The sequence below is a fragment of the Cherax quadricarinatus genome, chromosome 4 (assembly GCF_038502225.1).
Source record: "Cherax quadricarinatus isolate ZL_2023a chromosome 4, ASM3850222v1, whole genome shotgun sequence".
NCBI classification, from domain to species: domain Eukaryota; kingdom Metazoa; phylum Arthropoda; class Malacostraca; order Decapoda; family Parastacidae; genus Cherax; species Cherax quadricarinatus.
The window spans coordinates 72,707,436-72,722,856 of NC_091295.1; the positions used below are offsets into that span (position 1 = coordinate 72,707,436).

The 15,421-nt window shown below is 45.0% G+C and overlaps 1 protein-coding gene across 7 annotated transcripts in view; it reads right to left on the minus strand.

Annotated features, from left to right (window-relative positions):
- Positions 1-15,421, minus strand: part of LOC128684325 (cationic amino acid transporter 4-like) — a 64,462-nt gene that overhangs the window by 43,447 nt on the left and 5,594 nt on the right. For 5 of the 7 annotated variants that reach the window (XM_070097785.1, XM_070097747.1, XM_070097764.1 and 2 more), the window contains one exon: positions 6,535-6,993. In XM_070097785.1, coding sequence (XP_069953886.1) covers positions 6,535-6,844 — 310 coding nt within the window. In that variant the 5' untranslated portion in view covers positions 6,845-6,993. Of the gene's footprint in view, positions 1-925; positions 1,163-6,534; positions 7,011-15,421 lie in introns of those variants that run through there. The other 2 variants (XM_070097768.1, XM_070097741.1) reach the window with 2 other exon arrangements.

The following is a 15,421-nucleotide window of genomic DNA, read 5'->3' on the forward strand; positions in this document are numbered from 1 at the left end:
ATGCCAGGACCTCCCCTCAAGGGAGGTTCCTTGACGCTGGTGAGGGGCTCTTGATCAAGGGAATTGGATCTGTACTCCAGTTCCCTGAATTGAGCCTGAATACCTTCCATCCCTCCCCCCCCCACATGCGTTGTATAATCCTAAGGGTTTAGCGCTCCCACATGATTATAATAATAATAAGATGCCAGGACCTAAGCGCAGCCTAACGAAATTGACAAAAGATTTTCCCTTTTTATGGTGACAATGAAGACGTTTGACTGATAACCTTTGTACGTGTCGCTGGTAAAACATTAATTTTTATTGTGAAGCCCTTAAAGATTTTCCCACTGGGAATGTTTTGAATATCTCTCTTGTTTTTTTTTTTTAATTTAAAAGTTTTTTTTACAAGGTTGGGTTAAGAGATGCAAACTTTATTTACAAGCTACGAGATGTTACTTACCTCGGCTCATTTGAAAGTTTTTTTTTATTGTTATGAGATATACAAATAGGGAGCAGGATAAAGTTGGAGACATCTGTGGGCCAGGTGTGGACCAGATGAAGTTGGAACCAGCTGTGGAACCAGATATTTCATTTGGTCAACTGGCTATATTTCATGAATGTTATGCTGTGCTAACATGTTCCAGACAAGAGTTATTCTAGGAATAAATGATCTCAGATGAAGTGATGCTCCCCAGAAGGGTACAGCCGGAGTGTAGCTATTGTTTACTGCCCGTCTTGTGGTACAGAAGCTGTTTTCGAATTGTCCCACGGATTGGAGCCAAATGTAGTACTCTCTCACATCACTACACGCAAACATTTATACAACCATACAAACGTCTATACACAAACGTGTATATACTGAATCACACACACACACACACTCTACCCTTGCCACCTTTACTACAGACCGATTAATAGCGGCGACAAAATGCAATATCGTCTGTACCTCTGCAACACACGGGGGGAACGCTGCAAATATTGCCTCTCTCCAAAACTTTGACCTCAGGGACTTGCAAAGGCTGTCTCGTTGGCTGGCTGGATGGCTGTATGGCTGGCTGGCTGGCGGCCTGGACGGTTGGCTGGATGGCTAGCTGGATCTTGCTTTGCAATGTTGCTGTGTTGCATATGCATGGTGGACGACAACACACAGACAGGAAGTGTTTAGTGTTTGAATGTCGGGGGAGAGAGAGAGAGAGAGAGAGAGAGAGAGAGAGAGAGAGAGAGAGAGAGAGAGAGAGAGAGAGAGAGAGAGAGAGAGAGAGAGAGAGAGAGATTGTGTGCTGGAAGGGATCGTTGTGGATCATTAAGCAAGTGGAAGGTGGTGGTGTTGTGTTCATCAGCACCAGCGTCTCTCTACGTTGGTTGTCACCCCGTTAACGGGTCAAACATCCGTTGGCCAACAGGAACAAGGTCTTACGCCTCAAACTCTTACCACACAATGCACAACGCGCCATCAATTACAAAAATGTTTGTATAAACATGATCTTCAATGTTTCCACTCCACCTCCACACTTTATTTACAAACATTCCTGGTATATATACACTGGTCTGGGGTCTGTCTATTTGAAGAATATATATATATATATATATATATATATATATATATATATATATATATATATATATATATATATATATATATATATATATATATATATATATATGCAATAAGATCACAGTAAACAGGTGATTTCAGAATATGCAAAATAACCACTCTGAAAGAATAGAGAAATTCCAAGCGCTTTCGTGACTACTCACATTATCAAGGAAGTTCCTTGATAATGTGAGTAGTCACGAAAGCGCTTGGAATTTCTCTATTCTTTCAAAGTGGTTGTTTTGCATATATATATATATATATATATATATATATATATATATATATATATATATATATATATATATATATATATATATATATATGATTGATGCTGTAGCAAATGAGATTTAGGCTTAGTTACAAGTATTTCTGACAGTCTGACATATGGATATATAAATTCTTCCGTTGCTATCCACAGGATGAATAAAGGTTGCTTAAACTACCCGCTTCGCCAACAAAATCTAATACGTTAAAAAAAATTATTAGAAAACTGAGCAATTCACATGAAAAATTATTGAAGGTACCATACGCATCCCTACACATTCGTAAACCCTAATTTCACCTTCTAAATTTACAGGCTTCCCAGCCTAGTTGATCAGGCCCTGATCCATCGGGAGGCCTGGTCATGGACCGGGCCGCGGGGGCGTTGATCCCCGGAATAACCTCCAGATAACCTCCAGGTATCCATGCTAAAATAACCCACAGTTTAGAAACATCTACAACCACCCACAAATCCAATACGACTCAAATTGCACCCATAAACCCACACTCACAATCCCCACACCCGGTGAAGCCCACCCCCTTTATACACACACACAGTCCCCACACCTTACATACCGACAAACCCATACCCACACCCAGTAAACCCACACCAGATAAACCATACCCGGTAAACTCACAAATGCTATCTTTCCGATCGTCAACAATTCGGGAAAATCCAGCGTGACTCGTCCAGAATTTTCTGATTTACGAGACTCTGAGAACCTGAGGAGAAACGTGGGTGTTGTGGGCGTGGGTTTGGGCGGGCGTGGATGTGGACGGACATGGGTGCTAAAACTTAGTATCTTCTTTACTGTTATTCTTGTTTTGTTGCTTCTCTCTTTTCGTGATGTATTTCGAGTGTTGTTCGTTAATTTAATGAATGCAGCTGAAATGGGACTCGTGTTCCTTTGTTAGGCCCTTCTGACGTGTTTACTCCCCCTTGCTGTTAGCGTGCAACTTTGAACCTAGTTAACCAGTGATGTATTTAAACGTAACCAGTGATAGAATTTAATCCTAAGCAGTGATAGTGATACGTTAGGTAAGATTCGTCAGAAAACAGGACAAGTGTTTCATGACGTGGGTCTTAATCATATGATGACTCACCCCTGGAGCTTTTGGTCATCTGACCGAAGCCTTCCACTGGTCTACTACTCCATTACTTTAAAAATTATGGTTATACCAGATTTTAGTATTTAAACCTAACTAACTTTAAGTCTGTCAAGTGCACGAGGGTCATTTAAATTTTATGTCATCTGTCAACCACCCGTATAGAGGACTTTTAATTTCTTAGACGGGTGTTACAGTAAGCTGCCAGTGGAGTGTATATACAATGATACACACCTGGTGTGTGTGTGGGTGTATGAATGGTGGGCGTTGATACACACCTGGTGTGTGTGGGGGTGTAAGAATGGTGGGCGTTGATACACACCTGGTGTGTGTGTGGGGGTGTAAGAATGGTGGGCGTTGATACACACCTGGTGTGTGTGGGGGTGTAAGAATGGTGGGCGTTGATACACACCTGGTGTGTGTGTGGGGGTGTAAGAATGGTGGGCGTTGATACACACCTGGTGTGTGTGGGGGTGTAAGAATGGTGGGCGTTGATACACACCTGGTGTGTGTGTGGGGGTGTAAGAATGGTGGGCGTTGATACACACCTGGTGTGTGTGGGGGTGTAAGAATGGTGGGCGTTGATACACACCTGGTGTGTGTGTGGGGGTGTAAGAATGGTGGGCGTTGATACACACCTGGTGTGTGTGGGGGTGTAAGAATGGTGGGCGTTGATACACACCTGGTGTGTGTGGGGGGTGTAAGAATGGTGGGCGTTGATACACACCTGGTGTGTGTGGGGGTGTAAGAATGGTGGGCGTTGATACACACCTGGTGTGTGTGGGGGTGTAAGAATGGTGGGCGTTGATACACACCTGGTGTGTGTGGGGGTGTAAGAATGGTGGGCGTTGATACACACCTGGTGTGTGTGGGGGTGTAAGAATGGTGGGCGTTGATACACACCTGGTGTGTGTGGGGGTGTAAGAATGGTGGGCGTTGATACACACCTGGTGTGTGTGTGGGGGTGTAAGAATGGTGGGCGTTGATACACACCTGGTGTGTGTGGGGGTGTAAGAATGGTGGGCGTTGATACACACCTGGTGTGTGTGTGGGGGTGTAAGAATGGTGGGCGTTGATACACACCTGGTGTGTGTGGGGGTGTAAGAATGGTGGGCGTTGATACACACCTGGTGTGTGTGTGGGGGTGTAAGAATGGTGGGCGTTGATACACACCTGGTGTGTGTGGGGGTGTAAGAATGGTGGGCGTTGATACACACCTGGTGTGTGTGTGGGGGTGTAAGAATGGTGGGCGTTGATACACACCTGGTGTGTGTGGGGGTGTAAGAATGGTGGGCGTTGATACACACCTGGTGTGTGTGGGGGGTGTAAGAATGGTGGGCGTTGATACACACCTGGTGTGTGTGGGGGTGTAAGAATGGTGGGCGTTGATACACACCTGGTGTGTGTGGGGGTGTAAGAATGGTGGGCGTTGATACACACCTGGTGTGTGTGGGGGTGTAAGAATGGTGGGCGTTGATACACACCTGGTGTGTGTGGGGGTGTAAGAATGGTGGGCGTTGATACACACCTGGTGTGTGTGGGGGGTGTAAGAATGGTGGGCGTTGATACACACCTGGTGTGTGTGGGGGTGTAAGAATGGTGGGCGTTGATACACACCTGGTGTGTGTGGGGGTGTAAGAATGGTGGGCGTTGATACACACCTGGTATGTGTGTGGGTGTATGAATGGTAGGCATTGATACACACCTGGTGTGTGTGGGGTGTATGAATGGTGGGCGTTGATACACACCTGGTGTGTGTGTGAGGTGTATGAATGTTGGGCGCTGATACACACCTAGTGTGTGTAGGGGTGTATGAATGGTGGGCGTTGATACACACCTGGTGTGTGTGGGGGGGTGTATGAATGGTGGGCGTTGATACACACCTGGTGTGTGTGTGTGGGGGTGTATGAATGGTGGGCATTGATACACACCTGGTGTGTGTGGGGGTGTATGAATGGTGGGCGTTGATACACACCTGGTGTGTGTGGGGGTGTGTAAGAATGGTGGGCGTTGATACACACCTGGTGTGCGTGGGGGGTGTAAGAATGGTGGGCGTTGATACACACCTGGTGTGTGTAGGGGTGTATGAATGGTGGGCGTTGATACACACCTGGTGTGTGTAGGGGTGTATGAATGGTGGGCGTTGATACACACCTGGTGTGTAGGGGTGTATGAATGGTGGGCGTTGATACACACCTGGTGTGTGTAGGGGTGTATGAATGGTGGGCGTTGATACACACCTGGTGTGTGTGTGGGTGTGTATGAATGGTGGGCGTTGATACACACCTGGTGTGTGTAGGGGTGTATGAATGGGGGGCGTTGATACACACCTGGTGTGTGTGTGGGTGTATGAATGGTGGGCGTTGATACACACCTGGTGTGTGTGGGGGTGTCATGAAGGCAGGATCCATACATAGCTTTAAGAAGAGGGATGATAAAGCTCATGAGCAGAGAGTGAACCTAGTAGCGACCAACAAACAGGCGGGGCCAGGAGCTGTAAATCGACCCCTGCAACCACAACTAGGTGAGTACACACATACACAGCATGAAGCCTTATCTGTGTTCACAAGCGAGTTTATGTCCACCTCTCACTCTCTCTCAGCTGTGTCATGACGTGGTTAATTTGTTTGATGATTCCAGTAGCAAGTTCCTGGCCAGGTTGACCAGGCCAGCTGGTCAGGTAGACCGGATCAGCTGGCCAGGTAGACCAGGCCAGCTGGCCAGGTAGTCCAGATCAGCTGACCAGGTAGACCAGACCAGCTGACCAGGTAGACCAGACCAGCTGACCAGGTAGACCAGACCAGCTGACCAGGTAGACCAGACCAGCTGGTCAGGTAGACCAGACCAGCTGGTCAGGTAGACCAGACCAGCTGGTCAGGTAGACCAGACCAGCTGGTCAGGTAGACCGGAGCAGCTGGTCAGATACACCAGACCAGCTGGTCAGGTAGACAGGAGCAGCTGGTCAGGTACAAGAGATCACCACACCACCACGCCCACACCACCACGCCCACTTTCATCCAAGTAATTTAGTTTTGATGTATAAGTGGGTGTGGTCTGATAGTGTTACCATGGAAACCAGGACTCAGCGTAGTTGAAAGTTGCGTCACAAATGTTATAAGAAGCAAATCTGCGTCTCTCTCGTTCAAGACAGATATACCAACTAATTAGGACATAAGCCAGCCATAAAAGAACAACACTGCCTAACAAGGTAGTTATCCGTGAAGGTTACCTGAAGACGATATCCAGGTTACAGGTCAAACAGTCAGGTCCCAGCCCGGGTCTCTTGGTTGAGGATCCAATCATCCAGTCTGTGTCTGCTGGCCACATGCAGTCTACCGCTGGCACTACAGCTCGGCTCATTAAGGACTAGAGGAACTGTAGCGAACTCTAGCTCAAGGCCCCTCAAAGACGCCATCATGAATCACGAAATTTTAATAACACGATCGGAAACAAATCACGTCATTCGTTTAAAATTGCTTCATTACGATTCCCTGAGTAATGATAAACTAAGTTTACTACTCTGTTAATCTAGAGTTGAGTACTAACTAGTGAAGTCACACCGGTACAAACAATGAGGGTTGAGTACTAACCAGTGAGGAGTGAGGTAACAGCAGCGACCAGCAGGGAGGAGGACACAGCTGCCCCTGCTATGGGTCCAGCCACGACGCCCACCACATAAGCTACGCCCAACACTGCCCACACCACCACACTGCGGTACACCAGCACACCCAAACCACGCCCACAGTCACCCCATATCCCTGGCGTGGGCGTGGGCGGAATGGCAGATGGGCGACGGTTCTGTGGAGCAAAGGGGCGGGTACGGACAAAGGCGGAGTAAATATAACGGAGAGAATAATTCAGAGTTCGGCGTGAACGAGAGTTTAACAACAGTGGAGTCATGATTCCACCTCACTATTCACCTCTCACTCGTAACTCTGGCTCATAGTTCACCTTAACAACTCTCATAATCTTCTTCCACCTCACATTAACTCTGTTCTTATATATCACATAGTTAAACTTTTCAAACACACATATTTATATACAATAATCTGTAAAAGAAAATCAATCAGCTGAGTATTTATCAGTTCACCTGGAGTTTATCTGGAGTCGCTTGCGGGGGGTCAGCGCCCCCTTTTAAAAACACTGCAGGGGAAAGTATTTTAAATGTTATATATATTGTTATTATCCGCAATATTCTTTTTTTTGCACTATGGAGGTGAACTCTTCTCCAGGCTGAGGGACTGACCACCTCTAAAGTTGAAGGGTAGATTACATCATCTTTATTTCTACTGCTCCTTTTGTGTTTGACTGAAGAAACCTGTTGTGTAAGCAAAATGTTTCACCAATAAAGAGACCCAACTGTTGTACATGTATCTTAATGTTCACATTAGTCATCCTCTGGATATTTCCCACCTCAGTCATTAATTTTCTTACGTTGGAAAGCTGGTGAAGAAGCACTGGACAACAGTGCATTTATTAACAGCTTATTTGCGATTGTTTTAATGAACTAAGACATGTATACCTCTCAGTGTATATACATCGAGAATTTAATCTATTTTCTTACGGATTTAAAGTTATCTTGACGGGTTAATGAGGTAATACGCAGCCATGATGGCCCTAGTGCAGTCCCATAGGCTTGAAACTCCCCCATTAACAACGTACTGATTGTAGTCTCGTATAATAACGACGCCTTAACATGCTATTGAATGAACGAGTCACCCTTGAAACATAGATCATGAATACCGTTAACTGTAATAATATATACATAAATAACCCAAACGTAGGAGAGAGAAGCTTGCGACAAAGCTTCGGTCCGACTTGGACCAGTAATAAAGTCACACTAACACAAAGAGAGTGAGGTGGCCAGTATATATACTGGCTCCCTCACCTCCGTGTGTTAGTGTGGCTAGTTAATGGTCCAAGTCGGGTTATTTGTGTATCCCTCCAGTCATGGTTTTATGGATTTTTTGTTCTGTATAATAATATACATTCGGTCAAAAAATCCCTTCTAGATTCAATAATTTTATAAAGACTTGCGTGCACAATCGACATAATGTAAAACGTGATTTATAATAAAATTTACTGAAGGATGACAGAGTGTGTGAACTGTGCTCCTGGGAAGATAAGTCACGGATGCTGAGGTTACAAGAAAATTTTAAATTCAGGCCTGTTTTCTTGTTTGTTTTTGGCTGTTGCAGAGACAAAAGAAATAACTGAGGTGAAGCTTGGATGTGAGGTGTCAGAAGAAAGGATGATGTAGAAGATAAATAACAAAAAGGCACAATACCGTGACTGGAACGATACACAAATAACCCGCACATAAAAGAGAGAAGCTTACGACGACGTTTCGGTCCGACTTGGACCATTGACAAAGTCACATTGACTTTGTCAATGGTCCAAGTCGGGCCGAAACGTCGTCGTAAGCTTCTCTCTTTTATGTGCGGGTTATTTGTGTATGATGTAGAAGAAATTGTTAAATTATTGTTTTAACCCCTTCCAAGATGGCTGGACGGAGATAGGTCATGGAGACTCTCCCTTTACTGTCATTATTCATTCTGTCTCCTTACCGTTCCATCGTGTTTCGATCTCCGGTACAGCAGGAAACATTGGGACGTGTTTCCCTAAGACACCTGCTGTCCCTATTCACCTAGCAGTAAAATTGGTACATGGGCGTTAGTCGACTGGTGTGGGTCGCATCCTGGGATCAAAATTGACCTAATTTGCCAGAAATTTTCCCACAACAAAGGGCTTTCTATACTGTAGCATGTCAAACATGTCAGCTATGGTCTGTACATGTTATACATGCACTTGTAGAAATAATGATTATTATTCTTGGTATACTGGGGAGGCGGCTCTACCGTGGCCAACACCAGGGATCTTGGATTAACTGAGTTATGGTGTTCTCTGCATCTTCATATTGTTCACCCGTGCCGTTAAATGACTGCTTGGTTCATGAGGGGTTTAAAGCCTATCCACTAGGCAAGGGTCATTAAGGCTGCACGTAACCTTCTCACCACCAGACAAGACTACTTTAATACCTATAACAGCGACTAAATTAAACTGTAAGTGTATATACACTGACAGAATTACACTTCTCATTGTATATACGAGAGAAATACACCTGTCAATATATATATATATATATATATATATATATATATATATATATATATATATATATATATATATATATCCTGCGCTAAATGGTCGTTTACCTAATGCTCTACATATATACATATACGTACATACGTATAAATACACCTTAACTGTTAGTCAGGACAGACTAAACATTGGTATATCTTCTTTCCAGAAAGTCACCAACTTATCAGTCAAATCAAAATTAAGATTCACTGATGAGGTTCTTTCTCATTGGCTAACATGCTCTCCGGGTCGACTCCTCCTCCTCCTTCAACCAAGACGCCCTTGATGTAGCTTAAGAATTCTAACCCCGGAGGGTTAGCCACTCAGGATAACCCAAGAAAGTTAGTGCGTCATCGAGGACTGTCTTAATTCCACTGGGAGTCCTTAAGTCTTGTCCCCCAGGATGCGACCCACATCAGTCCACTAACACCCAGGTACCTACTTGCTTGCTAGGTGAACAGGGACAAAAGGTGTAAGGAAACACGCCCAGTGTTTCCACCCTTGCCGGGGATCGAACCACGGACACTCCATGTGTGAGACGAGAGCGTTGCCTACCAGGCCACAGCCGTTACCACTGCATTGAGAATATAAGGAGCACAGCAGCAGGCCCACTGGCTCATGCTAAGCAGGCCCAAGTCACCTACTGGCCTAAGCTAGTCAGGTCCAAATCACATCCACTTAAGAAGGATGGAACCCCACATCAGACCCACTAGCCCAAGCCAGTCAGGTCCAACTCACACCCATTCATGTATTTGTCTTACCTATTTTTAAAACTACACAACATTCTAGCTTCAGTGACGGTACTCGGGAGTTTGTTCGGAGTTTACCATGAATTTTTAAATTCTCATCTGCTCCTCCCAGAGGATCCCCGGGAACCGTGGTATTTATACCTTCCAAATTCCCAGTGGGAAAAAGGCTTTCATGAAGACCGAGGATTTTCATTGCCTATTTTGCCTCCCGCTTGTGGCTCGTCTTCCACCAATGGGAGACGAGTTTTACGGCGATGTGGGCTCTCATAGGTCGTTTTACCTGACGTACGTATTCTTGGAGGTACGATGATTTTTTTGTGTGTGGGACTTAGCCAATGGGAGAGGAGATTTACTGATTCCTGGGTTCTTATTGGTGGAGTTGTGGTGAGGGGGGGGGGAGGAAGGAACCGTGACTGACGAAGATAACTCATGACTAGTGTTAGTTGATAACTAATGATGACTAAGAATATAAGAACTAGTGATAGTTAATAATAAAGAGGAACTGGAATAAACGGTAATAACTATTACAAGTTATAATATTATTATTATTTAAAATCTCAAAAATATATAAATATCAGAGGTCGAGTCACAGCTCCTGGTCCCGCCTCTTCACTGGCCGCTACTCGGTCACTCTTCCCGCTCCATGAGCTTTATCATACCTTTTCTTAAAGTTATGTATGGATCCTGCCTCCACTACATCACTACCCAGACTGTTCCACTTCCTGACAACTCTGTGACTGAAGAAATACTTCCTAACATCCCTGTGATTCATCTGAGTCTTCAACTTCCAACTGTGACCCCTTGTTGCTGTGTCACATCTCTGGAACATCCTGTCTCTGTCCACCTTGTCGATTCCTCTAAGTATTTTATGTCGTTATCATATCCCCCCATCTCTCCTGTCCTCTTTGTGTGTGTGTGTGTGTGTGTGTGTGTGTGTGTGTGTGTGTGTGTGTGTGTGTGTGTGTGTGTGTGTGTGTGTGTGTGTGTGTGTGTGTGAGTAGTAAATCTGTTAGGTAGCGTGATTGCATTGGTCATCCCTTTGTGTGTGGTGGAGGGAAGGAGGGAGAGGTGATGGAGGAGGGAGGGTGATGTAGGAGGGAGAGGGGTTATGAGGAGGGAGAGGGGTGAAGTGCCTGATGACACTTTGTCATTGTCCATCCTGTTCCTTTTTTCATGAATATCGTGTACGTTGTGAACATGTCTACTCCTAGCCTCTTGTTCAATGAAGGTACCAGGAGATTCATGTCGATCTAGTGAATGTGTGGCAAGCCCAGAAAGAGAGAGAGAGAGAGAGAGAGAGAGAGAGAGAGAGAGAGAGAGGTGATTGTGGCTACACTTATCCAAAAGAAGAACAGTAGAGAACAAAAGAAGCCAAACATTGTGCCCACGAGTGTATATGAAAGAGAGAGAATGAAGAAAGGATGGAACAGGGGAAGGGAGGGAGAAAGGGAATGGGAGGACTGGAGATCTAGAATGGAAAAGAGGAAACTGAGGTAAGGAGGAAGGGAGAAAACTGGTGGAGAGAAGATCCTGGGAAAGGTAGGGAGGGAAGGAGAGGGATGGTGGGAGGGAAGGAGGGAGGGAGGGAGGGAGGGAGGGAAGGAAGGAGGGAGGGAGGGAGGGAAAGAGGGAGCGTGACAATAGTTAGGTGGTGCAGGCGATGATAACACAAGGTCAGGGCCACTATTATACACACAATATTAACCCCAGGATATATTAATTCCTCTCTGTCTCTCTCTCTCTCTCAGCACTCAAACAAGTCTTGTCGTATCTCTGTCTTATCTTCCCACTGCCACACTGTTGTTACACCCAGGTAACTCCCTCACCTGCCACCTACATCAGTGGTCACACCTGCACACATCTATCAGGGGAAGGAGGCAGTGAGGAGGGAGGGGAGTTAATGGTTAAGGAGGCTGAGTGGTTGATTTTAAAGTCTATCTAATACATAACGGTCATTAAAATCGATCTACTATACGAGAGTCATTAAAGTCTATCTCCTACACGAGGGTTATTAAGGTGGCATGTCACCTTTACACCAGTTACAAATACTTTATTACCTAAAATAGGCCTAAAACTTTCAGTATATACACTGAGAGATCCAAGGAAATGGAGCTATTCTCCCTATCCTCACTTAAAATATAATGACTCGCGTAGTGCCATTCAAAACGTAGAAAATAACACGAAATACGAAAAAAAAACATGCGCAACCTCATCTCAATTTCCCAGTCACTGAATGACCTTTAGAGTTTAGCGCTTCCCCGTGAATATAATGCGATATAACAATAAGCATTTCCATTAAAATCTCGCACCTCCGGACCCAGAAAAATGTGTTCAGTCAATGATCTTCACAAACCATTAAGTTTTGTAAATAGAGTCGAGGCGGCCATGCCGGGAGAAATTTATAGTACACAACACACAGAGGAAATGGAAATGTGTTGTTTATGAGGGAAATGTTTGTTATTTAATGTTGGGAGCCAGAGTTCCACCCCCAGGGTGTGTGCTGCTTGGTAGCCAGAGTTCCACCCCCAGGGTGTGTGCTGCTTGGTAGCCAGAGTTCCACCCCCCAGGGTGTGTGCTGCTTGGTAGCCAGAGTTCCACCCCCAGGGTGTGTGCTGCTTGGTAGCCAGAGTTCCACCCCCAGGGTGTGTGCTGCTTGGTAGCCAGAGTTCCACCCCCAGGGTGTGTGCTGCTTGGTAGCCAGAGTTCCACCCCCAGGGTGTGTGCTGCTGCTGAAGGTGTTCTGGGAGCTGTTGTGAGACACATTCTGGGAGCTGTTGTGGGACGCATTCTGAGAGATGTTCTGGGAGCTGTTGTGGGACATTCTGAGAGGTGTTCTGGGAGCTGTGGGACATTCTGAGAGGTGTTCTGGGAGCTGTTGTGGGACACATTCTGAGAGGTGTTCTGGGATGCATTCTGGTAGTCGTTCTGATAGTTTTGGTAGTTCTGATAGTTTTGGTAGTTCTGATAGTTTTGGTAGTTCTGATAGTTTTGGTAGCTCTGTTAGTTTTGGTAGTTCTGATAGTTTTGGTAGTTCTGATAGTTTTGGTAGTTCTGATAGTTTTGGTAGTTCTTATAGTCTTGGTAGTTCTGATAGTTTTGGTAGTTCTGATAGTTTTGGTAGCTCTGTTAGTTTTGGTAGTTCTGATAGTTTTGGTAGTTCTGATAGTTTTGGTAGTTCTGATAGTTTTGGTAGTTCTGATAGTTTTGGTAGTTCTGATAATTTTGGTAGTTCTGTTAGTTTTGGTAGTTCTGACAGTTTTGGTAGTTCTGATAGTTTTGGTAGCTCTGTTAGTTTTGGTAGTTCTGATAGTTTTGGTAGTTCTGATAGTTTTGGTAGCTCTGTTAGTTTTGGTAGTTCTGATAGTTTTGGTAGCTCTGTTAGTTTTGGTAGTTCTGATAGTTTTGGTAGTTCTGATAGTTTTGGTAGTTCTGATAGTTTTGGTAGCCCTGATAGCCGTGCTGGGAGTTTTGGTTGTTCTGTTTTGATAGTTCTGTTACTCCTGATAGTTCTGATAGTTGTTCTAGGAATTGCTTTGAGTCGTTCCAGATGTGTTCTTGGGTCCAGTGATCCGTGCTTGGATCCACACTCAGGAACACCCGTGATACTTGCCTGTATCAAGCAACACGGACTCCTACACCATCTGAAAATTTTTAAAAACATCTTCCAACATTTGTAAACATTTCCCCTCTACGGTTACTCCCAACATGGGCCGTCACCAAACGTGAAAATATATTAAAACTTTTAGAGAGGAGGTAAGAAGTGAGAGAAGAGAGAACGGGTGAAGAAGCAGCGAGAGAGGAAGGCAAGGAAGGAGGGAGAAAGAGAGACAGAGAGGAAGAGGGCGGTAAGGAGAGAGAGAATGTAAGGAAGCAATGGTATAGGGAGGGAGAGCAGGGTAAGGAAGAAGGGAGAGAGAGAGAGAGAAGCAAGGAAGGAGGGAAGTACAAGAAAAAATAAATAACTAGCAGAATGAATTTTCGAGACACTGCCTTCCACAGGACCGCAGGATGGCTGAGGACATTTACGTAACATTTTCAACTAGAGAAACCGTAAAGAATGCAAGAACACTGCTGTATCCTTTACCAAATTCTCCTATAAGGATACAGGGACACTGCTGTATCATTTAACACAAGAGGTAATCGAGGATACACGGCCCATTTCACCACAAGAAAGCAGTGCAAAAACACTAAGTATATTACTCTGGCCCGCGACGGCGTGTCTTGTGCCGTATCTTTCAGCGATGTATTTCTGGGGGGTCGAGGCAGCTTTTGACCCCGTCTTCTGGATTGGCTACATCGATATCTGCTGTATTTTGGCGTCCTCGGACATTGCCATACCTGCTCTTGAAGCTGTGAGTGAAGGAACCTCCATCACTTCCTCATTAAGCTCATTGTTCTCTACACTTACCCCATAAACTGAAGAAATACTGTATGACATCCATTCATGATCTCTTGTTTCCGAGTTTCTTCTCTGGAAGAGCTTGTTCCTGTCCATCCTGTCGATGACTCTTAGTATTTTATACATCGTTGTCATGTCTCTTCCTTTTCAGGGTCGTCAGAGTCAGTTCTCTGAGTCTTCCCAAATATTGTGTTTCTCTCCGCTCAGAGACAAGTCTTGTTACAAATATATTTTTTTCCACTCTTTGAAAGTGTTTTATGAGGTAAAGGATGCACCCTGGGGCGACGTACTACTCCATGATAGGCCTAACGAACATCGTGTCTTGTGAGCTAAATTATTTTTTTAGATTTGCCTGTCTCAGGAACGCTGTCAGTGATTTCCGGTTTATGTGATCCCACTGGTGATATGCTGGTCGTGATGTTGCCTCCAAGGGCCATTCCCTTCTCTGACAAAAGGATGGAAATTATAAGATTTAAAGTCATTTTCATCTATTATCTAACAAAACTATCATGGACCGGGCCGCGGGGGCGTAGACCCCCAGAATACCCTCCAGGTATAATGAACACACAAGACAAAGACCATCGCACGAGGAGTACAGTGTTTTATAATACGTAATAAATAAATAAATAGCCTCGATACATGAAGCCAGAGTGACGGGAAGTATAGATAACAACACTGATACTGTATTATCTACTTAAACCTCTTTACAGTGGAGGAATGATAGGGGTAGGAAGCTTCAGAGAGAGCTGGACATGTACATGTGAGTGAGAGATGGGGAGTGAGTGAAAGGTGAGGAGTGAGAGGTGAGTGAGTGAGAGGTGAGGAGTGAGTGCTGCAGGCAGCGTCTTCTCTTATTAAGATGTGAAGCCCTCAGCATAAGGCCTGCTCCACCTCCCTGCACCAGGCAGAGACCTGGCACAAAGGCAGCTTTTATTGACCTCAGAGCAGCTACCTTTGACACACTTAACACAAAACTTCGAACAAGTGGCCAACTTCAGTGTAAAGAGGAAACTTCTAACTTGGATACGAGGATCCCTGAGCAAGAGAACAGTCTCGCTCATATACGGTACCAAGAGTACCGCCACTGTCTTGTGTGAACTGGGCACACCTCAAGGTGGACTACTCATCCCTACTCTGATGGTTGAGACATGTGATCGAACACTTGAACGTATTTATTAAAAAAACGTT